Source organism: Capra hircus, chromosome 7 (assembly GCF_001704415.2).
Source record: "Capra hircus breed San Clemente chromosome 7, ASM170441v1, whole genome shotgun sequence".
NCBI lineage: Eukaryota > Metazoa > Chordata > Mammalia > Artiodactyla > Bovidae > Capra > Capra hircus.
The window spans coordinates 49,224,061-49,251,841 of NC_030814.1; the positions used below are offsets into that span (position 1 = coordinate 49,224,061).

Sequence of the window (27,781 nt, forward strand, 5' to 3'; positions counted from 1 at the left end):
GCTGTGGGTGGTATTTTCTTTTTAATCTCCATAGTGTATTTGTTAAGTTTATTTATAAGCAGATCACTTCACTATTTACAGTACATGAGCATAGAGATTCTACAGTTTTTGTGATGTAAACAATAACTCCACAGTGGAGTTTGAGAAAAGAAGCCAGTTCTGAAGTATTTACAGACATTAAAATAGAACTTTATACTCACAGAATAATAATACATAGAGCAATTTGGTTAAATTATCTATGAAACTATAGAATCTGACAATGTACAAATACAGGAAAACATTTTCTCATTTAGAAGGTAAGACAGATAAATCACACCAGAAATAAAATAGGGACGATGACAACCACAATAATTAAAAGCAAAGAAGTTTTCTTCCTTGCCTCTCACAGATAAAGTATTTATATAAATAAGGACACAACCCAACAAAATGGAAAAAATATATAAAAAATCCTCTACCAATTAAAAAAAATAGCAAAACTAAAAACTCGATTCTCAATCATTAGCAGTGTCCTTTAAAAAATTAAAATTTAGCTTTCTATTATAAATAACAAAGCAGATGTGTCCCTCTGTGTAGGTGAAATTCTTGCACCTTTCTCAAGAAATGCATCAATGTAATTCCACACACACACACACACACACACATAAGCGTGCACACGTGCAGACACACACACACACACACACACACACAGCCTTGCACTCACGCACCCCAGGCTGTAGTTACCTTGTTGAGCTTCCTAATAAATAATGCCCCCTACGGTAGTACCCCTGGGGATACCCAAACCTAACAAGGTGAGCCATTCCCTGGTTTGACCCTGTTACAGAGCCGAGGAAAGCCCTGGCTTCCTATTGCTCAGAATTCTCTAGGCTCATGATCACACCAAGAGAAAAGGATTTGAGTCCAAGATTTGGAAATGCTGGAAGGGACCATAGGGACCACCTTGCCCAGTCAATTAAGGCTAGCTACAGACACCATCTCTTTAGAAACCTGGGGTGGGTGGGGTGAGGAATCTTGGGTTGGTTTCAACATTAGCAGCCACCTCTGGAAGAAGCAGATGCTCCAAGCCAATGCTAATGCTAATATCGCAGCACAAGGAGGTGAAGGGGGTGGGTGGGTGTGAATTTCCGGAGCAGACTGCCCCACGTCGCACTTCTGGATGGTCATCTTCCACTGAAACCATTTGGAAATCCAAGTGGTCCACTTCCCTGGTCCACTGACCACCCTGACCACACACCCCTTGAGATTTCCAACCTCTTTCTGTTGGAATCAGAACATTCCTCAAGAAACAAAGTTGGGAGTAGTTTATGACTTTTTATTCCTAACACAAAAACATTTGACAAGATTTTTAAATACAAAATACAAAACAAGCAAACAAAAGCTGTTTGGCTATTCAGTAGACCATATCAAAGGCCACGGCCAGGCCCCCCGCCAAAATCCTCATGCACAACCTCACTGCTTGTCCTGAGGGTCCAGTGGGGGCCACCTGGCAGAGGTTCACTTATAAGGTCAGCAGCTGGGCTGCCAGTATTGCAGTTACAGTAAACCCCTCCTGGGCACTTGGGCCGGGTCCACTCATGTTTCCGCTGCCCTCAGGAGAGCTAGTGTATTTTTCAGTCTGAGTGGTTGCTTCTGGGGCTTCTGACTGGTGTTACACTGGGCTCTAAACACACAGACAGTTCGCTCATGTCCTTGCATTTCATTCCCAACATTGGTGTTGGACTGCAAGGTGGTCGAAAGGCTTTATTTGCCTTCTATCTGGGTAGCTGGTGGATACAGTCTTTGGCCACTAGATGGCGACTAGACATTGATAAGGCAAAGTGCTGAGGTGGAAGCTGACCAATCCCTTCAAAAGTCACCCATGAGCGAGGCCGGCAAAGTGGGGATCTGGAGGATCCTTTGACAAAATATACAGCACAGAGGGGGTCCTAGCTATAAAACACCTTTTGGAGGCGTTATTGAATAGCCCAGGGACTGACCACCTGCAAAACCCTATTCTTCGAGCCCCCAGTTTGGGCAGTTGGATTTCTGTGCTGCTTCTGAATGTGCAAGGCATTCTGATGAAACAGAGTTTTCTGAAAATCTGCCCCACAAAATCTCAGAGCCTCAGCTACTACTGCTATACCATCAAAGGAACAAAAAACAAAAGCTGCCCTAAACATATGCAGTGTGATCCATGCCTCCTGTTGCCCCGTATGTTTTACAATCATTTGAAACAAATGTGTGAAAAGTACCTAAGTTAAGCTGTTTTGCAAAAACAAGTGTATTGCTAGTATTGTCTGACAGCAAGAGAGAAACAGCCAAGAGGTCACAACATTCAGATTGAAAGCTGTTTGGTGGGGAGGAAGACAAAGCTAATATGAGATTTGACATCTCCACCCAGCCAAGGTGGGGTTTAACTTCTCACCATCCCCACCAGAAACTATGGCTTAGATCTGTCCTGGGGAGCTGGCCTCCTCATATAAGGTTACTTGGCCAGGACCATGTGGATTTGAATTCTCTGCTAGTTGGTAACCTTGCAGAGAACTCTCACCCTGAACATAAGTTGGGCGCAGCCAGAGAATGGAATTGGTTTCATGAGTTAATGATGGCTTCCTGGTGCTCCAGGATGGGAATCTTAGCCCATCAGAGGTGAAAGAGACTTTAGTGCTCAGCCCATCCAATACTCATTCCCATCTGTAAATGAGGAAACAGAGGCCCAAGATCACATAGCAAGTAAGAAACATTGGGTTTCTCACTTTAAGATGGCTTATAGGTAAGTGACTTGCTCTGCAAACCCATTTCAATTGGCTGCGCTGTCTTCATTTGTTTTTTTAACAAAAATAGGTACCAGATCAAAAAGCACTGCTCCATTTTTTTTAGGACTGGCCCTAGGATGGGCTCTCCCTCGGCTGATGTCTATGAAGGCATCTCTGCCTTCCTCCCTCACCGGCCCCTTTCCTGGCCCCCTGTCCCAATGCCTAGGAGAGGACCTCACATCGCCCAGGGAGATCCATGTTTGCCAGTGTAGAAACATGGAGCCAGGCTTAGTGACATGGGTTTCTCAAAGTGCTTTTATTGGTTTAATGCAAAGTCAGCCTCTGCCTGCTTCCTGGGCATTCCACAGCCGGCTCCCAGGGGCCCTCCACTCTATGTCTGTTTTGAGCCAAGGGCATCTCTACGCACGAAGGTTTCCCAGCTCCCGAGCTCTCCCTCCATTTACCCTGTACCCCTGGACTCAGCAGACAGTCCTGGAGCCCATCTATGTGTGCAAACGTCTCAGGGACTTGGGGCCCAGCTTAAACATATTGCACATAAGCACTAGCCAGGTTCCTTTTGCCCCAATGGGAAGGACCCCTCTTCTTTGGCCATTGAAACCGTTAGGTTCACTTTATTTGCTACTATACATTCAGCTTCTTTCCTTGGTCATGTCTGAGGACAATTGCTAAATCACAAACGGTTTAAGAAAAGACTGCAGTTTCGACATGAGTGAGTCAGATCAACAAATCCTTTGGGGTTGATTCTGCTTCACAGCTGGGTCATCCCATTGCTCTAGCTGGGGGCTCGGCTGTCATTGCAACTGAACCCGAGGCCTGGGAGAGGGTTTCAAGCTGTCCATGCAGAAGGGCTGCACTGTCATGCCGTCCCTGTCCCCTCAGCGTGCATACTGCATACGCCTAGAAGAAATCGCTCTCCAAACATCAACACAGGCTTTCGGCGAGACAGATTTCTTATTGCATCTCTTCCCACATAAAGACCTGAGTACTGAGTCTTTGCAGTTCAGAGCATCCCCCGCCCCTCCCTCTTCCCATCCTGGAGCTCCCAAAGCCCCGCCTCTCTCCTGAGCACATTCCACACACAGGGCTATGAGAGCTCACAGCAGCTGCAGACACCTGACTGGTGCTTTGTATTGATACCTCAAAGCAGTGTTCTGATTGGGGGTCAAGGTGTGATGGGGAGAAGAGGGTCAGGGCCTTAGCTGCACTCCATCCACTCATATTCTTTACCTCTTTGATGCATTTTCCTTCATTAACCAGAGCCCCCGAGAGTGAGGATTCTGATTCAGCCTTGTACCGACTGAGGAAGGAGATGGAAGAATTCCACTTAGCATTTAGATGGAACATATTTGGAAAACACCAGCACGGCACAGAGATGGGACAGTACAACCTGCCTTGTGTGGGTGGCTACTAACACAGTCTACTGTAAGCGTGTATGGCAATCACATGTAAACATGACGGAGAGCAAACACGAGGACAGAGCTACAGTGAGATGCTTGCCAATGGCAGCTGCTCCCTCTGGGTGACTCCTTAATTTGGTAGGAAAGAGACCAAGGCTGACTGGTTTTCCTGGAGAGACCTTGGAGTCTCCTTGGTAAATAGTACACAGCACCGAATGAGTCTTCGGATGGAGGTTGTCTGCATGGTTGGTCAATTTTAGAACTTGTATCCTTTTACGTATGGGATGCTAAGAAGAAACTGCCTGATGCCCTCGGCAGGCACCCTCTCCCATCTGCAGGCCCCAGCCCCCAACCTTAAGCACATCACGTCCCAGGACTAAACTCAAATCTCTGCTCAAGGGCCAGTGTCTGACCACCTTCAAGTGCCTTGTATTAATCTGAAGTGAAAGGGCAGCTTCAGCTGACCCAGTAGAGGGAAGAAACTTGTCCTTCACTAAAAATCTGCATTTCTTCACCCTAAGGTACCACCTGGCCCATGGTAGAACCCCTGGTCTAGTGCAATCAGGGAAGAAGCAAACAGAAGAGGCTCAGAGATCTTCTAGTCCAACCCCTCCTAGCACACTGAGACTTAGGGAGAGGAAGGGACTCTGACTTATTTAAGTCACAGAGTTAGTTCTTGGCAAAGCCAGTACTCAATGCAGCTCTCTCCACTCTGAATGCATAGTTCCTTTCTATTTTTTCCACAGGATGAAATTTCAGTTTACTTGTTGTGCAAATCAGGAGTTAGGGGAGACATCAGGTGGATTTAAATTCTATTACATTCCATTCTATCCCGTAATGATTTACTGTGTGCCTACTGTGTGCTAGGCAGTGAACAGCAATAAAGGGAATTTATAATGTACAGATTCGTGCCATGGAAATTCTCCTTTTTGGTCTATCCTTATCAACCCTGCCTTCTTCAAACATATTCCTGTCCACTATTCCTCTTGGCCCCCACCTCCAAGCAGGATCATGTCAGAGTGGTACTGGGAATCCTGTGCCAAGGGACGGCTTAAGAGCAATCTTCTCTCATAGATCAGGACATGACGGACAGGGATGGGCCAGCATGAAACCTGGCCACCACAGGGGTCTGTATGACAGAAAACTTTCAAAGATTAGACCAGGATGTCAGATGGGTTAAACTCTGATCAACTAGTCATGACTGCTCAGAGCACTGTGATGAGGATTGTTGAGCATGACCAAGTTCAAAGAACATGAGTGCAGTAGTCAACTAGTCATGTCTGCAACTGCCCAAGAATGTGGGAATAGTGGCCCATGCGCCATGTACTTGCTAGATACCACCTTAGAAGCCACAGCTATCAGCTGGCAGGGACCTTAGAGATCAGCCTGCCTAATTCTCCTCCTTGGTCCATTTCACATAAAAAGAAAACTGGGGTCCAGAGAGGTGAAGTGACTTGATACACAGGAACTCAGATTCCCTGTTTCTTCCAGTGCCATTTCTCTCCAACCTTCTCTGTGGTCTTGAAGTATGCTCACCTCTCAGGAGAGGTTTACTGGCCCAGTTAACCTACTGAGGTATTTTATAATCTTAAGAACATAAATAGAAAACCCAAACCCCATAACTACCAATTGCCAAAGAACAAGGCTTGGCATTAGTAATAGATTATATCACTTTGTTTAGTTACATGAGCCAAGTTCAAACTTTTTTAAGCAGCAGGATCTTTTTTCTTTCAAATACAAAAACTCCCCAAGGAACTCTGATGTGTGAAAAAGACCAAGTTGGAGCCACTCTGTCTGAAGCTGTAGCAGTGCGCTCTCACCCTGCCTGGCCATGCTTCCCCTCACAAATGGCCCCCAAGGCACCTCCTGAACATCCAAGGTGGACATACCACTGATATGGTATGGTATGATACCACTCAAGAACACAAACTTTAAAATAAAACCCAATGAGAATGTTTTTTAAGTTGGAAAGGAGCTTGGAGATTGTCTTATCTATCCCCATGCTTCACATCCCCTCCTGCTCCCCGTTACCCCTGCCACCCAAACAACTTCACAGGTGAAGAAAAGGGAAGTCAAGCTGAAGGAGGATGAGGTGGTAGCTGGCCCCAAAAGGGTGACTGCTCCCAGATCGTCTCTCCGCATCACTCCAGGTGTGTCCCTGAAGCTCTGATGGCGTGTCTACAGGTGTAAGCACACCTCAGGATCCCTTGGATCAAGACTGGTGCCAAAGCCTGAACTTGCCCAATATTGATGAGGGAGCTGCCAACTTGCCCCCCAAAATGAGCCTGGAGGCGCCTAGCTTGTTGTACTTTTCAGTTGAACCCACTTCTACCAGTCCTTGCCACTTTGCCTCTTTACCCTAGCTAAGGCAGGAGGAGGGGCCTGGGCTGGGCCACTAAAGTCTCACAGGTTGTGAAATCCTGGGCAAGTCATTTTGCCTCCTGGGGCGCTGCTGGACTCACCCGGAAAACAGGAATAATGCAGCTCACCCCACCTTCTTTCCAAGGTCCGCGGGGATCTGGGTACTCATGTCCAGGCACAAACTCTAAGTGTGAGCTGGGCACCGACTGTAAACGGACCCCAGCTTGCTCAATGAGAGACAAGGCAGCGCTTGGCAGAACAGGCCCAGAAACAGGCCCTCTCTCCATCGCTCCTGATGGTGGCTGCATGCCACTCCTCCCTGGTAACCAGGCTTCCGGCCGCCAGCACTTCTGGGGCATTCTGGTAAAGGGAGCAGTGCAGGTCAGTGGCAAACACCTCATGACAGTGCATAGTTAACAAAATCAAGGAAGCAATATAATAATCCCAGGCACAGGACATCTGGGCCATAAATACATTATTTTAAGGATATACTTTTTTTTTCTTCAATTAGAAATGAGTTTATAATCCTGATTCTATTCACGAGTAACAATTTCATCATCACACACTACAGACGAGAAATGGTATGGTGAACACAGCTGCACGTCTACGAGGGGACGTCGGTCGGGGAGGAAGGGGAGGTGGGTGCCAGACCAAGCATCTGGCGTGCACCCAGGACACCCGTCGAAAGCGAGGACACTAATGTGGCAGTGGAACATCAACACCATGGAAACTCACAGACAGAAGCAGCTTTGTTCAATGTAAACATTGATCTTTTTTTTTTTTTAAAAGGACAGCAGTTCTGAGTTTCTCTCTCTCTCTCACGCGCTCGCTCTCTCTCCTTCTCATATACTTAATTTCTTTGAAAACGTAAACATTTTGGAAGGGCCTTGTCTGAGGTATTGAGGTATTCCTCGAAGGTTAAGGCTGTTATCAGTGCAGGCTCTGCTGGGCCTCCTTCAGCAAGCTGTCAAAATCCATGGCTTCGTACTTGGTTTTCACTGACGCAGGCAGGGCCTCTTCTGAATTAGAATCTGGGCGGGGGTGGAGGAGTCAGTGAGAGGGGAAGGCAGAGCTATTCAGAAAGCCTGCCAATCAGAAAATCTGCCAGCAGGGTCAGCCCCACGGAGCGGAGGTGGCCTGAGGTTTCAGACAGCAGTGGGCAGTGGCTCTGCGCTCTTCCAGGCCACCTCTGCCATGTGGGTGGAGTCTTGGGGGCTCGGCTGCCCTGGTTGCAGGCTAGGGATGCCTGAACCAGAGCCCTCCCCCCAGGGCTCCTTTCCCGCTCCAACAGCCTCTATTTCTCCTTCCCCTAATGGTTTCTTGCCCTTTAGGAAACCAGTGCAGAAGTCACATAAGGCAGACAACTACGATGTCCTCAGTGTGTGGCTGGGGAACTGGGTCCCCACGGGGGACACAAAGTCAGGAGCACTGCCTGGCCAGGTGCCTCCGGGGTCTCCTGACGCTCAGATCTGCACTGTGGAGGCTGCAGCAGACTCTGGCCTACCACAAACTCTCTCCCAAATTGTACTTGTCCTTCTTTACCAACTTGTCCCCAGATGCTAAGGGCATGGTGACAATATCGTTTCGCTGTGGCCCAGTAATGGACAAGGCTGCTGCCTGTCAGGGCCACCATGGATGGCAGGGCGGCTACCGGCCCTGTGAGGTCACAGACACGGCAGCCGTGGTTCTGCCCCCTGGCTGCAAACACGAGGCTGGACCTTCCAAGGGACCATGAGAGGCTTCATCTCTTTGATACCAGTCCTGGCATAGGGCAAGATGGGCCAGAGGCCAGAAGGAAAGCAAGAGGACAGCCTCCAGGCTGAGTGGCTGCCAAGTTATTCCCACCAGCATGGGGGAGCCTGGTCTTCCCCCATGGCTCAGGGGTAAAGAATCTGCCTGCCAATGCAGGAGACATGGGTTCAATCCCTGGGTCAGGACAATCCCCCAGAGAAGGAAATGGCAACCCACTCTAGGATTCCTGCCTGGGAAACCTCATGGACAGAGAGCCTGATGGGCTGTACTCCCTGGGGTCACAAAGCATTGGACACGACTCAGCGACTAAGCAACAATTACAGGGCAGCCTGGGCATGGGAGCCATGTCCAGAGGGGGCTTTCGGTTCAATAAAGGAGGCCACTGCCCCCAGAGCTTTGGGTATGAGCGGGATGCACAGGGCCTGCATACTCACCGTAGTCAGTATAGCGGGGCCAGCAGAAGTGCCGGAGCCCCCCGTAGCTCAGCTGGAAGGAGGGCTCGCTGCGCTTTCTCAGGGCGGCGCCATTCCTCAGGGACAGGGCTGCGTGCTCAGAACACCGGTAGGTGATGAGGCCATGCTTCTCGCCTCTGGAAGGAGAGGAAACGGGCAGCGTGTCACTGGGCCAGCCTGGTGGGCACTGTCAGACCAGCTGCTAGCAGGTGAGGAGCGGGAAACCACGAGTCATGAGTCAATGGCTCATGACTGTGCCACATGGCTCCCCGAAAGACACGATGACGGTCACTGGGTTGGCAATAAAGCACTAGTAAGTGCTGGCCGCCACCCATCACCTCACATGCTCTTCACACCCCTGTGACCAGGAACTCTGGGACGAGGAACAGGCTCTGAGTTCAGGATCTGCCCAAAGACGGGGGCAGAGCAGGGATTCACAACCCAGGCTTCCTGCCATGAAATCTGAGGCTCTTCATGGTCCTCTCTATTTCCTTCATGATCCCCATTTTTCAGGATCGGCCACACCTACGCTCCATCCTACCACCCCCGCACGCTTCAAAGTCAGCCTCAGCTGCCACTTCTTTTTCTTAATTAAATGTTCGTTCATTTCTTTGGCTGTGCTTGCAGCGCGTGGGCTTTCTCTAGCTGCGGCACTCGGGCTGCTCTTCTTGGAGCTCATGGGCTCCAGAGCGCACGGGCTCAGTAGTCGTGGCAAGTGGATTCTCTAGCTGCACACAGGGTCTCTAGTGGTGGCACACAGGCTTAGCTGCCCCATGGCATATGGGATCTTAGTTCCCCGACCAGGGACTGAATGCACTTCCTCTGCATTGGAGGTGGATTCTTAACCAGCGGACCACCGGGGAAGTCCCTCAGCCGCCACTTCTTTGGCTGTTAACCTGTCCTTCGCCTTCCCTAAGATCGCTGATTTTGCACATACGTCTCCTCCTTCACGCCTGCCTATTCAGCTTTCTCTCCCTGCCCTCTGACAACACCACCCGGTGCTCAGCTGGGCTCAGGGCACCAGGGAAAGGCACAAGACAGTGACCCTCCTTGGCTGTAGTGATTGTTCAAGCATGAACCTGTCACCCAAAACAGAACCCTGAAGATTCCATGCCATATCTTTGCTGGAACTCCTGCTTCCCTGGGTAGGAGATATGCTTACTGCTGGAGATAACCACTTTGCAAGCAAGAGAGAAGCCTGCCTGAGAAGAATGCCAACGTGAGGGGGACCTAAAGTCAGATCTACACTCATCAATTCCACAATCAAATGAATCCTGATCTATTGGTCTGCTACTCAGACTCCTCAAGGACAGCACCATCCTACCACTCAGCACAGGCCTACAGACCTCGAGTGCCTCACAAACACTCGACTGAATTGCGTTTCCTGACACCTCTCTGAACCAGGCCAAGGCTGGAACCCTCTGACTCTAAATATCTGAGACTCCTGAGTACTCTTTAAATCTTAACAAACTGAACCGTCTCCTCAGAGATTAATTTGCTTGCCTTGTTTTTACATGGGATACCTTCATGGGATATCCTGAAGACTGCACAGAACGTACATAGTTTAATTTGCGTCATGACTTTTTAAAGCAAATTATGACAAAAATGCATATCATAAAATTTACCGCCTTTATTATTTTTCAGTGTATGGTTCAGTTGTGTTAAGTACATGCATGCATGCTAAGTGGCTTCAGTCATGTCCGCCTCTTAGTCACGCTATGGACTGGAGCCCACCAGGCTCCTCCACTCATGGGATTTTCCAGGCAAGAACACTGGACTGGGTTGTCATTCCCTACTCCAGGAGATCTTCCCAACCCAGGGTTTGAACCCATGTCTCTTACATCTCCTGCACTGGCAGGTGGGTTCTTTACCACTAGAGCCACATTGTGCTAACTTACACTGTTGTAAGATGGATCTCTAAAAATTTTTCATCTTGCAAAACCGAAACTTTGAACCCATTAAACAGCAACGCCTTATATCCTCTTCTCCCAGCCCCTGGCCACCACCATTCTACTTTCCATGTCTGTGCGTTTAACTCCTTTAGATCCCTCATGTAAGCGGAATCACACAGTATGTGTCCTTTGTGACTGGCTTATTTCACCCAGCATAACGTCCTCAAAGTTCATGCATGCTGTAGCACGTGACAGGATTGACTCCCATCCTTCTTAAGACTAATATTCCACGGCATGCATATACATCTTGCTTATCCATTCTTCTTGAGTTGTTGCCAACTCTTGGATATTGTGAATAATAGTGCTATGAACATGTATGTGCAAATGCCTCTTCAAGATCTTGCTTTCAATTCTTCTGATTATATACCCAGAAGAGGAATGGCTGGGTCAAATGGTAATTTTATGTTTAATTTTATGAGGAATCCCCATACTATTTTCCATAGTGGTTGCACCTTTTATTGGCTTGTTTGGGTTTCCATAACATCGGTTGGAAAAACCCAAATGAACTTTTTGGCCAACCCACTACATTCCAACTCATAGCGCACGAGGCTTCCAGTCTCTCCACATCCTCACTTGTTACTTTCCCATAGCCATTGTAAGGGTTGTGAGACGTGTAATGATTCTTATGTAGAAACTATTTTCTCACTGAAGTTTTTAAAAGTCATTATTAAATTAGAATTTTAAAACCTTAATAACTCAGTTTGCAAGTAATAACAGGAGATACCTCAGAATTATTTCAAATCTGATGAAGTTTTGACACATAAGTTGTGCATTTATATGCAGCCTATTCTTACAGATCTCCCGAGAGATGAAACACTGCTTCCCTGGGTGAGTGGGACACAGGGCTGCAGCTGCAGAGGAATGAGGGATGGAATAACATGGGGTTTGCAGCCAAGAGTGCAATGCAAGTGTGCCTTCAGCCACCACGGGCTTTTGGCAGCCCCATACCAGCTCTAGGATGGATAACCAGAAGCTGACACGTGGGCTGCAGATCCTGCTCTGCCACTAACTAGCTGCTCAGCTGACTTATCTGCGCCACCCAGAAAGGAAAGCAATGGAAACAGTAAGGCTGCATGTGTCACACGCAAGTTGGAAAACTGAAGTAAGACAATGCGTGAAAGTTGCCTCGCACTTTAGCAGACATCAGTACATGTTTGCGGCGATTCCTGGGCTGCAGAGTTGTTACTGGTCCTCCCTTCTCCTGTACCTAATGGTAGGTTTGTCCTGGAAGTCTTCTTGGGCACCTTCAATGTGGTGAGCCCTGAATTGGGACCTCTGCACACCCCTACTCCCCTCCTCTGTGAGAGCCTGACTCACCTCTTGCTTCTCGTGAGCACCTGGCACTCCACAATCTCGCCAAACACTTCAAAGCGCCTCTTCAGCTCACGTGAGCTCATGTCACTGGAGAGATTTCGGACGTACACCACGCGGCCTTCGCCCTGCCCAAGGAGGACACAGAGGGACCTGTCATTAGGGTTGCTTCCTAGAGCCCCCTAGATGGCGGGCTCCCAGAGTCCTCATCCCCAGTCCATGCCACCCGGCTGAGCAAGCGACACCAGCTGGGACTGGAGTCAGAGACAGGATAATGACAGGCGCTATCCCAGACGACCTGCCTTATGGGAGGAGGGGGCTGTTAGGCATCAGATGGGAGGTGGCCCGGAAGGAAGCGATTGCGTACTTTAAGGAAATGAACAGAGACTGGGCGGAGACAGGAGAGGGAGTCACCGCTACTAACGTAGCTTCTGTATCTGTTTGGAGCCTGACTTCTTCTGGCACTGGGGGAGGTGCTGAGGATGCTAGAGGGCGAGCACTGGCGGCCAGGTCGCTACAGGGCAGAGAGGGTGGGGAGGACAACAGTGGGACCGGGGCCTAAGGATGTGGAGCCACCGATAGCTTTGGTTTTGCCAGGATACTATGTAGACACTGGTCGCCTTTAGGAGCCAGGCTCCTAGACTGGCCCAGTAGAGGGGGGGTGCATCAGGGAAGCCTGGTTGGGACCTCCCCACACCCTCCACCATCATCTAGTGACTGGATCCAGTTAAAGGCATGGCCATCGGAAGAGTGGCTTTGATTTGCTGGAGGAACTCCAGCTGTGCTCCTGGTGGGCAAGACCACCAGGGTCTGGTCTAGACAGGCTTTCTCCGGAACAGGTTAAGGCCAGCGGTCCTCCAGCCATGTACCTCAGAGGGCAGCGGTCCAGAGAGAGCACTTCTGTACAGTCACAGGCGCTAGGTATGTTCCCCAGGGTGGCCCAGGTCAGCTCCGTGTAAGACTGCAACCGCCCCTGCCCACCCCCTCTCTCCTCCCCCCACCCACCTCCTCCAGGACCTTGAACTCACAAGGCTCTCTCCAGCCTTTGCACCCCCGTCCTCCTGAACCTTTGCTTGGATGGCTTCTTCCATCCCTTGGGGCCTAGCTCTCTGAAGATGCCCCTCCCAGACAACCATGTAAATAAATCCTCCCCACAAGTCATAACATGATTTGTTTCAGACATCTTAGTTGTTGCGTGATTAATTTCACAGTGCACCTCCCAATCTGTAATTACAGTGTTTACTGCTTTGCTTATGAGTCTGTCGTCTCTCTCTCCCTTCTGGCCCAACCATAGGAGTGGAGACCTTGTTTGTCTCATTCACTGTTGCCATCCAGCATCTAGAACAGGGCCAGGCATGCCACAACTACTGAATGGTCACACAAGGATCCCAAGAAGTTGCTCCATGTGGTTTTAAGTACCTGCTTGCAGACAGCTGCGAGGACACCTCTGGGGTATGCATACCTCGAGTGTGCCCTGCCCTGAAGTACCACGTTGTTGGGGGAGGGGGGGCACATGGGGGCAGGGTGTGGGGGTGGTGGTGGGGTGTATGGAAATCCAGTGAGAGTCTTTCTGTGCTTCTGTCTTGCTTTCCCTTCCCTCCTTTCTAATGATATGAGGACACTGACTCCAGCTTCCTAATGACTTTTCCCTGCGTGGTGCTCTGCAACAGGTCCACCAGGCACAGCCTGGGCCTCTGGACTAACTCTGGGGGAGGACTAGAGAGTCGGGCAGGGAGGAAGAGACAGGCTCTCTTGGTCCTTTAGCCCAGATCACACCAGGGGACCCTATATACAGATGAGTAAACTGAGGCTCAAGGAAGTTGCTCAAGGTCACACAGAAGTGGAAGCAGGGCTGGCTCTGCTCCCTCATCAGTGCTCACCCCCTGGGCCCTGTCGAGCCTCTGATACTGAGCCCTAAGTCCTCACCAACAGCACACCACCCCACCCCACTCCCAGACACTCCCTTGGCTGCATTTTGCACGCGCCACCTTTGATGCCCTTTGGTGACCCTTGTGCTTTTGTAAATGAGAGAAATACAACTATCTCCTGTAGTCCAGATGACCTCAGAGCACTTCAGGTCTCTGAAGCCCCCACACTTCCTGACGCCCCTGCTTGTCCCCATTCACTCTGGGCTCTGGGGCCCCAAGTCACTTACAATGGCCTTTTCCCGCCGCTTCCTGGCATGCCGGACGCTTGGCGTTCCGTCTGAACACGACCCTCTGCTCTCACATCTGTCAGTGAACAAGCAAAGCAGACTCACTCACTCTTAGCAGGGACCACAGTGGGGCAGGAGGAGGACTTGCTCCAGGAGGCAAGCGATGTTTCTTCCGCTTTGTTAGGACTCATTCATTAGTGAAGGTAGGACTAGGGGAGGGAGCCCAGCTCTCTGCCTCAGCGGTGACCACCCAGCGCCGCATGTGGGTCTGAACATGTGACTGACACACGCCTTCTACATTGCTAACCATAAGCCCTGTGAACCTTTCTATGCTGTTGGGGGTGGGAAAGGCCCTTTCGCTTCATTATGGTATTTGACCTGATGAAGAAATATCCTCTGAGGTCTCATGCTTCCCCATTTTTCAGATGAAAATCTTAAGGCTCAGGTTCAAGATGAAATTTTCCCCAAAGCTAAGAAGTGGGGAAGCCAGAGCTAGTCGGAGGTCTGCTGATTCTAGACCCATGGCTCCCCCTCCATTTGTGCTGTCTGGCCAGGCAGCAACCTCGGCCATCACAGCCCCCACACCCCAGGCAGCCAGTGGGCTACTCAGCTGGAGAAGCTCCTGGGTGCCGCAGGCCTGCGCCCTCCCAGGCACCTGTCTGCACAATGCTCTCTCTTCCCAGTGGCCAGGCTGCTGGAGGGGAAGGAGCTCAGCATGTAAGGGGGGTTGAGTGCTGACTCTGCCACACACCGTCTGCATCCTTGGGAACACAGCAGAGAATGAGAGCAGGGGCTCCAGAGTCAGCTAGTATTCCGATGCTGATTCTACTACCTCTCTGCTGGTGACCCGGGACCGGCTACTTAAGCCAGTTCTTCATCTGTAAACTAAGGAGAATCAATTATACTTGCCTCCTCAGCCATTTGGGAGGATCAAATCAGAATATACCTGTACATGCTTAGCCCAGGAATGGCTCAGTACTTGCTGGCTATATTTTCCTATTGAACCTTTTTGAGCCTCAGTTTCCTCATCTATAAAATGGGGATGAAAAGCACTTGAGATTCCCTCAAGTAACTCTGTGAAACTCAAAGAGGGTAATAGAAAGGGATGTGACTTGCAAACTTTAAAGCACTATATAATGAGTACCGTTATCCACTTGCAGCAGCATTAAGTCTTCCCCCATGAAGGGCTGAGAGGGACTGGAAGGTGCTGCAAAGTGAAGTAAGTGAAGTTGCTCAGTCATGTCCGACTCTTTGTGATCCCATGCACTGTAGCCTACCGGCTCTGAGGAGCCTCTCAGTCCACGGAATTTTCCAGGCGAGAGTACTGGAGTGGGCTGCCATTTCCTCCTCCAGGGGATCTTCCCAACCCAGGGATCGAACCTGGGTCTCCCGCACTGCAGGCAGACGCTTTACCGTCTGAGCCGCCAGGGAAGCCCTGAAGGTGCTGTAGGGCTTGTGAAACCAGCTCAAAGCCTTCCTGTTGATTGATGTTTGGTAGCAGAAGCAAAAGTAGAGAAATGCTGGTCTGGAGAAGGCTGATGACTAGTTTATCCAACTGACTAGCCATCAAGCTCTGCTAGGCAGCTGAGTAGGAACCAAGTTAACAATTAACTTTCTCCAGCGAAAGCCAGCCTGAACTTAGCCCAAAAGTGAGAAACAGGAAAAGGAGAATCCATGGTGATTGAGAGAGGCCCCTGACTCTTGTGCGAAGCCCATGGGTAAAGGGCCTGAACAGGCCAGGAGGGGAAGGAAGCCAAGAAGCTCCAGCTCTGGCCTTGGGGGATGTGCTTCAACAGGAGAAGAACCTTAGTAGCTCCTGAACAGACGCTGCAGAAGAAACCAGCTAACGCGAACACAGACAGACTAGCTCAAAGCGACCCGCTGGGGAAAGGAGAACAGAGCTGAAAGGGGGGCTCAGAGAGGTCTGACAGAAGATGGCTCTGACTAACTGTTCTGGCTTATTACATAGACAGGCTTTTACAGAAATTGCTCAAAACGAGTTTATTTTAAATAACAGATAGTCCAGGGCTTCAGCATATTAGTGTCTGGGGTTGTGGGGGGAGGGTGGTGTCCAGAAGTCCCCTAAAATCCAATGCCCAATTAGTTGTCTGCGTACATTTTAATGGGGAAAGGAAGCTTTGTTTTCATCAGATTTTCAATTCAAAGCCACCAGTGTGTGTGTGTGTGTTAGTTGCTCAGTCATGTCCGACTCTTTACAACCCCATAGACCATAGCCCACCAGGCCCCTCCGCCCATGGGACTCTCCAGGCAAGAACACTGGAGTCGGTTGCCATTTCCTTCTCCAAAAGGAACTATAGCAAGAAAGAAAGTGAAGTCGCTCAGTAGTGTCTGACTCTTTGCAACCCCATGGACTGTATGTAGCCTACCAGGCTCCTCCATCCATGGAATTCTCCAGGCAAGAGTACTGGAGTGGGTTGCCATTTCCTTCTCCAAGAGCCACCAGTAGAGATAAGAAAATATAAACAGGAATTTTTCTAAGGTTATCTTTCTACTACCTGAATTCTGTTTCTCAGAGTCTAGCGCTCTAGCAATGTCATCATTACCCCGGAACTTGTTAGAAATTCTCCACCCCACCCCCGACCTACAAAACCTGAGGCTCAGGAGGCGGGGCCCAGCCAACAGCTTGGCAACGAGGCCTCCCGGGGATCCTGCTTGCTGCACTGCTCTGAACCCAGGAGCGCCATCTGTTGGTCACTCAGGTGCATCTCGAGCAGAGGGTTTGGGACCTGCACCCACGCTTCTAAAGCCTCCCCATCCAAAGAGCCGGATCCTGCTGTCATCAGGGAAGAGAAGCAACCTGTCTCCACCAAAAGACGCCAGACTTCCATTCTTTCTGCCCAGCTGCCCACAGAATTCTGGAACGGCTCCTTCTACAGTCCGGTTCAGTGAGCCAAGACGGGATAAGCAAATGCTTATGACACGTCATCCTGGTGCGAAGGAAAAAGAGCTCTCCCACTGGGTGGCTGACTGCTGGAAGATTGCACAACTCCGCAGCATCGAGAAATGAGAATAAACCTTACCATCGCTTTAAAGCCGGGTTTTTGGTGTTTTTTAAGAACACAAGTTAGAATTCTGCTAATCTTTGTTTTACAAGTAAATGTCACATAGGTATTACACTGTATAGATGTGTTGACCCTTGAACAACACAGGTTTGAACTCTGAGGGTCCACCAACATGGGTTTTTTTTTCAGCAGTAAATACCACACTGTCAGAAGTTGCTGAATCTGCAGATACGGAGTTACCTTGGATGAGGAGAGTAGACTATAAGTTACACACAATTTTTGACTGTGTGGAGGATTGGTATCCCTAATCCTTACATTATTCAAAGGTCAAGTGTATATGTTTACACAAAAACCTACCTATTTTACAAATATAAAAGCAGAAACAGATGAGTAAGGTCACAAAAGGCCAGAAAGTGCGTTTTCTTCCTCCCCCGAGGCCAGGCTATCCGGACCACTCCTCACTGGACCCACCGGACCACACCGCAGGCTTCGCTTGGCTTCAGGACTTGCCCATAACTCCCCAAGGAGTCCACCTCCAGGGCCTCTGACCAGGACACAGGCCACACAGGAAGCTGGGGCCCTGGTCTCAGGGCTCCTCTCTCCCCTGACACCTCAGAACTGGGGGTGCTCAGCTGCCCACCATCCATCCTGAGGCCACCCACCCATCCATACCTGAAGGTCCTCCGTGTGGCTGGTGACCAGGAGCGGCAGGATGAGGAGCCAGAGCTGGAGCGGCTGCGGGGACAGAGCCGCCGACTAGCCTTGCTGGGTGGGCTCTGGTAGGGGCAGTGGTCAGAGCGAGGGGGGCTGACCCCCGAGTCGTCTTCTTCATCGTCGTCCTCCTCCTCGTCCTCCTCCTCCAGGAGGAAGGTGCTCTCGCCACTGCTGCTGCTGCTGTCTTCAAAGACAGTGTCATACTCGGGGCTCTTGCAGGAGGCCAGGTCTTCATCCTCCAAGGCTGTCTCTAGGAGCCCAAAGTGCTTAGTGAGGCTGGCACGGATCTCGTGGTCTCTCAGTAGCGTGCTGTCCTTGGTGGGGGCACCAACATCACAGCTTCCGTCTTCTTCCCTGCCAGCAGCCTGGGCCTCAGCCCGTGGGGGCCCTGGCTGGGGCCAGTCCTTCAGGTGGGCCCCAGACGGCTCCCAGGACCTCAGCACCTTCCTCTGCAGGGCGCCGTCTGGCTTCAGCACCTGGCAGTAGTCATGGTCGCCGAAGGAACAGGAGAAGGGGCGTTTCTGGCCAGCCTGGGAGGCTGGCTGGGCTGGGGCATGCCGCAGGTGGGACAGGAGCTCGCTCCTCTCTGGGCGCTTCTTTGGCAGCTTGTGGGCAGCCTCGGCGGTGGCCCCGAGCTGGGGACCCTCTGGGGTGGGAGCTCTGTCTTTGCCAGGGCTGTGCTTGATGTCTGGCTTGAAGGGGTCTTCCTCTGTGGGCTTATACGGAGGCGTGGTAGGCGGAGTGAGTCCTACCCAAGCAAGAGGAAAAATGTGAGACAGATCATTTCTCCAAGGAGCACTGAAACCCTCCTTTGGGAGGGCAGAGAAATAGCATGCGTCTCACCACTCTCCAGACCCAGTGGATGGCAGGCATCGCTAATCGATCACTGCGCTGCTGACTGAGCCGGGACGTGGCCTGGGACTCCATCTCATACAGTCCGTCAACAGTTTTTCGGAGCTGGCATGTGATGAAATCCATTTGCCATCCCTTCTGTAGCCTTGCAGAAGCCTCCAGGTTATCTGAGATCTCTCTTCCTGCTCCACATTGCATCATTCCACAAGCCCTTCCAAATGGTCATCTCAAATACCTCTGAAGTCTCCCAGGGTACAGAGGTGGCAGACACCACAGGCCAAAACCTCCCATCTGGATTTGACCACCACAGTGACCTTAGGTGGTCCTGCAACTGACCTGAGCCTTCACCCTCCCCCAGGTGCCAGAAGGAACTTGCCAAAATGCCAGCGATCTCTTCCTTTCTGGGGCTCCTTGGAGCCTTGAGGATCTACGTGAACCCCTTCAGCCTGACATTCCTCTCAGCCTTTGATGTTTGCTCTTGCCTGGCCCCCCAGCACTACCATGGCCGGTCTCCTCCGATGCACCTGTACCTCCGCTTTTCTGTGCCTTTTTGCTCATGCCAATTCTGCTGCCAAGAACACCCTTCTGTTGTGTTTTTGTCTCCTCCACCTCTACCACCCTGCAAACGCAGCTAAAATGCCTGCTGCTCTGGGTACGCTTGCATCTTCTCAGGCCACACCCTGCCCCTCCCCATGCTGTCCCTTCCCCTATGCTCCCAGAGCTCTTGCAAGGTCTTTGGAACAAGCCCATATCAAACAATACTTGTCACGGTGCGAGTCTGTTTCCCACATAGGACTGCGGGCTGCTTCAGGGGAAGACACATGTCTCATGCGTCTCTCTCTCTCCCTTTTTCTTTTTTTTTTTTACATCAGGTCATGTGCCAACTGTTGGCAGCCAAACAGCTGAGCCTGGGTCCTGACTCTCCTTATCTCTCTCAATGGGAATCTCAAGATCCAGCGTAGCCTGTGCAATGGTGGCAAGGAGGCCTTGTTCGGGTACCCCCTTACTCCCTGAGGTGCTTCTTCCCCAAGGGCACCACCCCGTTGAGCCCCTAGCTTACCTGCCGTGCCACAGAGCTCTACCGTCAAGGTCTGCTCGAAGCTCTTCTTGCCAAAAGGAGGGTCACCAGTGGGGCTGGAGGACAGGAAGGAAAGACGCCAGTCAGTAGCAGGTTCCACCTCCCCGAGCACGACAGGAGGGCAAGGGCACACTGTGACAGACCCTGCTTCTGTAGCCCACAAAAATGAGGCCTGGGGAGAATTTGCAGGAGAATCCCTATCCTGGCTGTCAGGGGAATTAAAAGCTATACAGCTTTTAGGAGACACGGGAGATATCTGAGGGAGGTGGAGACAGGACAATCATTGTCAGCCTTATTTTACAATGGAACAGCTGAGGCCCAGAGAGGAGGCACTTGCCCAAAGCCACAGCACTGTCAGCTTCTCCCCATGAAATTCTCCATCTCCTTGGCCTGCAGAGACCAGCTTCTAAAACCAAACTGCCTATCAAGGAAACCCAGTTCCTGAGAACCCCACATGGTAATGAGGGCAGGGGTACGTGGGGACAGGATCAGGCTCAGGGACCAATGAGCCACCCTACACCCAACCAGAAAAGGTCTCATGGAATAATAAGTCAGCAATTTCCAGAAATCTACCTTTGTGACAAGGCCAGCATGAGGCACCTGGGAGAATCTGAAAAGAAGAGAAAACAGAAATATAAGATTCTTCAACATGGCATTGCTAGAGAGGATGTTTCCCTCTGAACTGCATCGGTACCAAGCACAGCTTCTTTCAGGCATGTGACCCAAAATCCTCTGCCATTTTTAGGGACAAGCAGAAACAGCTCAAAACCTTCATTCCCCCAGACACAGCAGACATTTACAGCGGGCGGGGCTCCTGCTTTTGCAGCGTTGATGGGTACTAGGGCGACCCCTTATGGCCAATCAGTATAGCGCGCGTGGTGAAGCATTCCAACTTCCAAGGCCAGTATCTGTGGGCTCAGCCCCAAAGAGATGCAGGACTAACTAGTTGACTGACCATTAGACACCTCTGTGCCTTTGTTCCATGTCTTAAAACAGGAATTACAACAGCATCCACCACACAGTTTTCCTATGAGGATCAATGGGGGTAATCTGTATTAAATCACAGACCAAGCCTGGCAGAGCAAGTGTAAAATAGACGACTGCTGTATTATTATCCTCACTCTTGTTACGATTTAAAATTCACCCTCACTGTGGAGCTGAATTTAGAGACTCACACCGTCCATCACATTGTTACCCAGGAAGTCTTCTTTAGAGGATTTATCACAATTTGTAATTAGTTTCCTTTCTTGCTCACTTTATGACTGCCCGTCTTCCCCACTGATACACGAGCCCCAAGAACGCAGGCATCTTGCTCCTTGTTCATTAATGACGCCTGGCCCACACATGATGAGAAACTCAGAGATGCTCAGGTAACTCCTGAAGGTCTGCCCAGCTAAGCCCATTATACAGGAAGGAAAGTTGAGAGCCAGAGAGGGAGAGGGGTTTGCCCAACCCGGGGCTCCTGGCTCCAGTGCAGTGGGGTCAGCCACACCTCAGCCCCGCCCCCTCTCTTGGACCACCGACTCCAACTACCTCTGGAAGAGAGCCGTGGGCAACTGGCGTCTTCGTCCGTGTCCCCACACCCGCTCTCACAGGGGCTCTCCAGAGCTGGGATCTGGGGTCCCAGCAGGAGCGGCTGGTCTTGGCCACTGTCCTCATCCGTGGGGCTGCCAGGCTCCCCCTCCACGTCATAGGCTTCGGGGGCCAAGCGCGAGGGCAGAGGTCCCTGGGCCTCTGCAGGGACCATGGGCTCATCGGTGAATGTCAGCCAGGGGCCGAGCTCGGGGTTCAGTCTCCTGGAACGCCGCACAGGGCACACGGAGCTCTCCGGCTTCCTCCCCAGCTTGGTCCATGGCAGGCCACGCCCTGGCCTTTTCCGGCCCCATTCCTCCTCGTCCTCTTCCTCTTTTTCTTCTTCTTCCTCCTCCTCTTCTTCCTCCTCTTTCTCCTCCGGCTGCAGCCTGGCCGACCGGCTGACGTGCCCTTTCACCTGCAGCCGCAGCGGGCGCAGGCTGGGTCTGGGCCCTGAACTCTTGGGTGAAGGTGAGACCCTCACTTCCTCCACAGGGCCCGGGTGGCCGGCAGAGGCCTGGCTGTCCTTGGGCCGGGACCGGGGAGTGAGGGAGGCATAGACAGGTGTGGCCAGGCGGTAGGGTTTGCTGACATCGCAGAGGACATCTTGAGCCAGAAGTTCCCTCAGGATGGAAAACTCGGTCCAGGCGGCTTTGGCAGGGAGCTGGGACCGAGGCCGGGGTCTGACCTGCTTGGCGGGGCTGCTGCTGGGCTGGGGAGCTGGCTCTGGGGCCTGTGCGGGCAGCTTCCTCTGTGGGAGGCAGTAGGTGTGCATGTAGCGGATGAGTTGCACCATGGCCTGCAGGTCCTCCTGGGAAGCCTGGGCACTGGGGTCTGTCCTGCTCAGCGCTGGTGAGTCCCCGGGAGAGGCTGGAGCCAGCTGGGGGCTTGGGCAGTCCTCGCCCACCTCCTCATCCTCCTTGGTGGGGAGCCGGGGACTCAAGGATGGTGGTGGCTGCAGGCCTCTATCTGGGGAGAGGGCTTTAGCCCGGGGGCAGGATAGTGCCGAGGTGAGGTGTTTGTGTAGCTCCGTGCAGCTCCGGCTCTGAGAGTGCGGCGTGAGGGCCTTCCTGTCTTGGGGGCCATCCATCTGGAGAGGGAAAGAGGCCAGAATGAGGAGGGAGACCCGCACGGCTTCTCCCTGCTGCCCACAACTGCACCACTGGCGAGGCCCAGCCTATCTTTCCAGGATGATCACGCCGGGTTTCATTGCTCCATCCCCAGCTTCCAGCACAGAACCCGGCACTTGGCAGCACTCAGGGGATGGGAATGAAGGAACGGGCAGCTTCCTAACAGGGACCCCAGCTATGGATCCCGCCCTTTCCAGGTTTACCGCCAAAGCCCTGTTCTGACTACCCTGCTCCCCTGTGTGGAGCCCTCGGTGAGAGCGCCAAGAAGTACATCAGTGGCTGCTTGGGGCGGAGCGTGGGAACAAGGACTGACTGTAAATAGAGACACTGGGGATCTTCCTGGGAGGATGGAAATGTTCTAAAACTGGATTGTGGTCATGGCTGCACAACTCTGTAAGTTTATTAAAAATCACTGAATCATACTTTTAAAACAGGTGCCTTTTATGGTATGTAAGTGGCACCTTCATAAAGCTCTTTAAAAGAAAAAAAAAAAAATTCAGTAGCTTTCCAGTGCCCGTGTAGTAAAGAGGAAGCCCCTGGCCAGGGGTGCTCTGCAACGTGGCCCCAGCCAACTGCCCTCTCCAGACTTATCTGCCTTCACTTGTCTACATAGGGGCTCCACCCCCAGAGCAACTGTCTCTCTGCTGAGGCCAGGCCGGCTGTCCTGCTGTCTCTCATGCCCCTTCCCACAGCAATGCTTCCGAACCTCCCAGAGGGCAGGCTGGCTCACAGAGGGGCTTAGCTGCCTCCTCTTTGACAAAATGGAACATGAGGGATGGCCCTCTCTTTTGGGAGGCCAGCCAGGACAAGTAGGGAGGGAGCACAGGGAGAGAGTCCTCCCTCCTCCCCTTCCTTCGGGGAGACCAGGAGGGGACAGGCTCCTACACTGAACCACGACCTGAGAAAGATGCTTTCCTGAGTCTGCCTGGAGGGGTGGGACTGTCCGCAGCAGTCCGTGGCAACAGTGTCTGGGAACAAGAGGAAGGGCCGGGTGCAGGCTCTGAGTAACAAGAGCACTGGGAAGTCACCTTGGAAACCCCTCCTTGGAGGTCTCAGAAGATGGAGCCCAAGAAGGGAAAAGGATTTGCTTCCCTCCTGGGTGTTCACGATGGCGCTTTCAGCTCTCTGATGCGCCCCACTCCCAGGAAAAATTCAAACTCCTCCTTGTGGTCTCCATGGTACCAGCAAAGATATTATGCTGGCTTCTGTCACATCATTAGAATAAGCTTCCTGAGGGCAGGCCACAGCCTCCTTGTCCCCGCTATAACTCAACATCTAAGACTGCCTGGAACACTGAGGTTGAGTTGGCTTTTTTTAATATATATTTATTTATTTGGCTGCGCTGGGTTTTAGTTGAGGCATACGGGATCTAGTTCCTTGACCAGATTGAATCTGGGCCCCCTGTACTGGGAGCGTGGACTCTTAGCCACTGGACCACCAGGGAAGTCCCTACAGTTGAAAATTTCCACACAGTGGAAAATTCACATGTGACTGATAGTCACTCGTCAGTACCCACGGCTTCTCTGCGTCTATGGATTCAATGAACTCAGATCCTGCAGTACTGTAATGTTTACTACTGACAAAAATCCACGAAGAAGTGGCCCTGTGCCGTTCAGACCCATGTACTTCAAGGTCAACTGGACATGAAAAAGTCCAGGGCTCTTTCTAGAACCCCAGACCAGCCTAGGTTTCAAGTAGTGTCCAGCATATCAGCAACAAGGGTTGTGTGAGGAACAAAGAGCGGACTGTGAATGTATTGAACTTGATGGCCTCTAACAAGAGTGGAAGGGTATATCCCCTGCCCAGAGACCCTCCTGGAGGAGTCCTGGGTGGGTCTGGGGGCATGTGTAGACATACCTTGACACAAGGCCGCTGATTTCTGGACCTGAGGCCTGCCTGGCGCCATGCGGTCCCTTCCTTCTGGCCATCGGAGGTCGAGGTTGGGTAGGACGTGGCAAGAAGGAGTTTCTGCAGCTGTGGGAGGAGCAGATGGGAGAAGACAGGGCTGAGCTATAGCCAGAGACACAGGGAAGCACATCTTAGGGAGAAGCCCGGCCCGGAGCCAACCCCCCCAGGACTGACCACACTCTGACCCCATCATCATGGGAGCATGGAAGAACACAGGGAGGGCACTTACTGGCCTAGAATACATTAAGTACAGAAAGCAGGTTGTGTAGCAATGCCAAACAGACACAAGTATCCCGGTAAAATGTGAAGTCCTTTGCAGAGTGAATAACCCAAGAGAAATATCTATGATCTTTAGAAACCCAAACAGATCTCGAGTGATGTCTATCCATGCTACCATTGAAATGTGATGCACACACGTGATTGGGACACTCTACGTACACTTGTAGTACACACACACACACACACACACACACACAGTCTGGATGGTGAGGTCCCACAATGTTTCTTTGGTGTAGGATTTTAGCTGATTTTCCTTTGTTCTTTTTGTTTAATCATATTGTTTAGAAAATGGAGTCCTTACCTTAAACAAGTAATACCTGGAAATGGTGAAAAATACACATACCACAAATACTAACGGGCAGACAGTGGGGAGCTAGTCTCCCTCTTGTCCAAGGTCCCAGAGGCAACTGCTATTAACCACCTTCTTGAGACCGTTTCCTGAGGTGGGACTCAGAACTATACACACACACAATACAGGAATGTATATATGCACACATCACCTCCAACCACGCCAGCTGTTTTCACACAAGTGGAAGCATCCTAAGCTGATGCTTGTCTGGCTTTTCTAATTTTTCTATAAAAGTTGATAAGCTTTTCACACTTCTACACCCAGAGGAAAGGTACTCAGTGTATTCCAGCCAACAAAGCAGGGAGCTGAGCGCACCTGGGGGTTTCGCCAGTGATCCTACCACAGCCAAAGTTGAGAACAAGTCAGGAAGCATGAGCTGTTTTTGTTGTAGCACTGAGTGTTTCCTCAGGAGACGTGACCCCCCCAGGGGGATTGCCAAGGGCCCGGGAACCACAGAAAAGGCCACTTCCACTGCCCTAGGAGCTGGAGGAGCCACACGACCCTACCGAGACCCCAAACCAGCACGTGCATGTCCGTGATTCTCTGACACGGACAGGAAAAGATGGCCATACCAGAGCAAGGGACCTGGTTCTAACCCAGTTCAACCCAACTCACTGTGAGACCTTGGGTGAGTCCTTTTCTTTTCCTGGCCTTGCTTTCTCCAAGGTTTCAAGTGTGCATGGATGTGTGTGTGCATGTGTGTGTGCATGTGCGTGTGTAAAACAGGAGCAGGCAGACTAAATAATTGGGTCTTTTTTGGTTCAGGGGTCCCTGTAAGAATACGAGAGAAGTTGCTAGCCTCAGAAAACACAAACGTATGCAGAGGGCCATGGGTTCTGCAGGCGGACTCTCTGGGGCCCAGGACTCCAGTTTAGGGATTAGCATAGATTCTCAGGGCCTTTCTGGAACCATGTTGGAATGAGGGGAGTCTAGATGGCAAGTCTGTTTCCTGTGTGCCTAGCATAGTGCCTGAAAGAGGAGTACAGCAAGGCATGAGAGGGAACAACCAACTGGTGACCAGCAGGGGTCGCTCTCTACCTCTCTACTCAGGTGCGGTCCCTCTGCAGAGCCCCATACAGAATTCCTCGTTACTACTACAACCATTACTACTGGGCTTCCCAGGTGGTGCAGTAGGAAAGAATCCACCTGGCATGCAGAAGACGCAAGAGATGTAGGTTTGATCCCTGGGCCGGGATGATCCCCTGCAGAAGGAAATGGCAACCCACTCCAGTATTCTTGCCTGGAAAATTCCACGGACAGAGGTGCCTGGTGGACTATATAGTCCATGGGGTCACAAAGAGTCAGACGTGACTGAGCAACTGAGCAGACACGTGCTCACGCACACAAAGTCTTACTACCACTAATACTGGCTTCCCTGGTAAAGAACCCGCCTGAAGTACAGGAGACCTGGGTTCGATCTCTGGGTTGGGAAGATCTCCTGGAGAAGGGAACGGTTACCCACTCCAGTGTTCTGGCCTGGAAAATTCCATGGACTGTATAGTCCACGGGGTAGAAAAGAGTCGGGCATGACCAAGTGTCTTTCACTTTCACTTTTCACCGTTCACTACTATAACTACTACTAACACCATGGTAGTGACTATCACTTAGATAGCATTTATTGAGTTTCTTTGTGCCAAGCAGTGTTCTAAGTGCTTTACGTGTACATATTATCTGCTGTACTCCTCCCAACCGCCTTTGAGATAAGCACTACTACTAACCCCACCTTACAGACCAGGAAGCTGAGTCAGAGAGAGGCACAAGAGCATTCACTGGTGGGGCTGAGATTCAAACCCAAGAGGTCTGATTAAGGACGCTGACCCTCATCAGCAGGAGCCAAAACGTGGGGCTGAACACACTCGAGTCTGGCATGCATAGGTGCTTATTAAATGTCCCACACTGCTTTGGGGAACATGAAGTCAGCAGGAGAGAGGAAAAGCAGTCCTGGAGTAGGAATCAGAAGACCTGGGCTCTAGCCCTTGCTGGCACACCAACTTGTGTGATCCTGTGATCCTGGGAGAGGCCCTCGCCTCACTGGGCCTCAGTTTCCCCAGAGGTGTACTTTATGATCACCAAGGGCCTGTCCAGCTCTAACTCTCCACGACCGAAGACCCCTGCCACCTCCAACAGGCCCTGACTTTCCAGCTAAGTCTTGCCAGCCCTAGGAGTGCCAGTGATGAGGTAAGGAGCCCCAGACAGATGAGCTGGACTTCACAAGCCAGTACATCTGGGGTTCTGGCACCTTTAGCCTGAGAAAAGAGCAACTGCTTTTGGCAACTTCTGGAATCCCTTTGGAATCTGAAAAGGCTGAGACCTTCTCCCCAGAAACCTGCAATATCACGTGTACATTTCCACATTCCACGTTGATTCATGTAGCATTTAACTTTCGCTGGTCAGAGTATGAACCGGTCCAACCTCTTTGGAGGTCAGGCTGGAAGTACTTGTCTAAACTGAAAAACCACATACATTAAGACCCAGGAATTTCTTTTCTAGGAATGGATCCTCTTCCTCCTGGTGAAGGACACAGTCTAAAGCAATGGAACAATAAAGGAGTTGAAACAATGCATATATCCACCAACCAGAGGATTAGTTAAAGAAGTTATGGTACCTTCTTATGAGGGAACACTATGCAGCTGAAAAAAAGGATAAAACAGAGCTACCTCTGTTCATCTGGAAGTTTCCATGCCACACAATTCACTGAGAAAAGCAAGGTTTAGGCTGTGTGTAATGGAGGCTCCTTTTTGTC

General features: G+C 51.2%; 1 protein-coding gene across 3 annotated transcripts in view; it reads right to left on the reverse strand.

Annotated features, from left to right (window-relative positions):
• PPARGC1B (PPARG coactivator 1 beta) overlaps window positions 3-27,781 on the reverse strand; it is a 121,181-nt gene continuing 93,402 nt past the window's right edge. For 2 of the 3 annotated variants that reach the window (XM_018050172.1, XM_018050171.1), the window contains 9 exons: window positions 24,360-24,476; window positions 21,334-22,462; window positions 20,374-20,410; window positions 19,783-19,856; window positions 17,829-18,618; window positions 14,134-14,209; window positions 11,985-12,106; window positions 8,698-8,852; window positions 3-7,542 (listed from right to left, as the gene is read on the reverse strand). In XM_018050172.1, the coding sequence (XP_017905661.1) occupies window positions 7,442-7,542; window positions 8,698-8,852; window positions 11,985-12,106; window positions 14,134-14,209; window positions 17,829-18,618; window positions 19,783-19,856; window positions 20,374-20,410; window positions 21,334-22,462; window positions 24,360-24,476 (2,601 nt within the window). In that variant the 3' untranslated portion in view covers window positions 3-7,441. Of the gene's footprint in view, window positions 7,543-8,697; window positions 8,853-11,984; window positions 12,107-14,133; window positions 14,210-17,828; window positions 18,619-19,782; window positions 19,857-20,373; window positions 20,411-21,333; window positions 22,463-24,359; window positions 24,477-27,781 lie in introns of those variants that run through there. The other variant, XR_001918292.1, reaches the window with a different exon arrangement.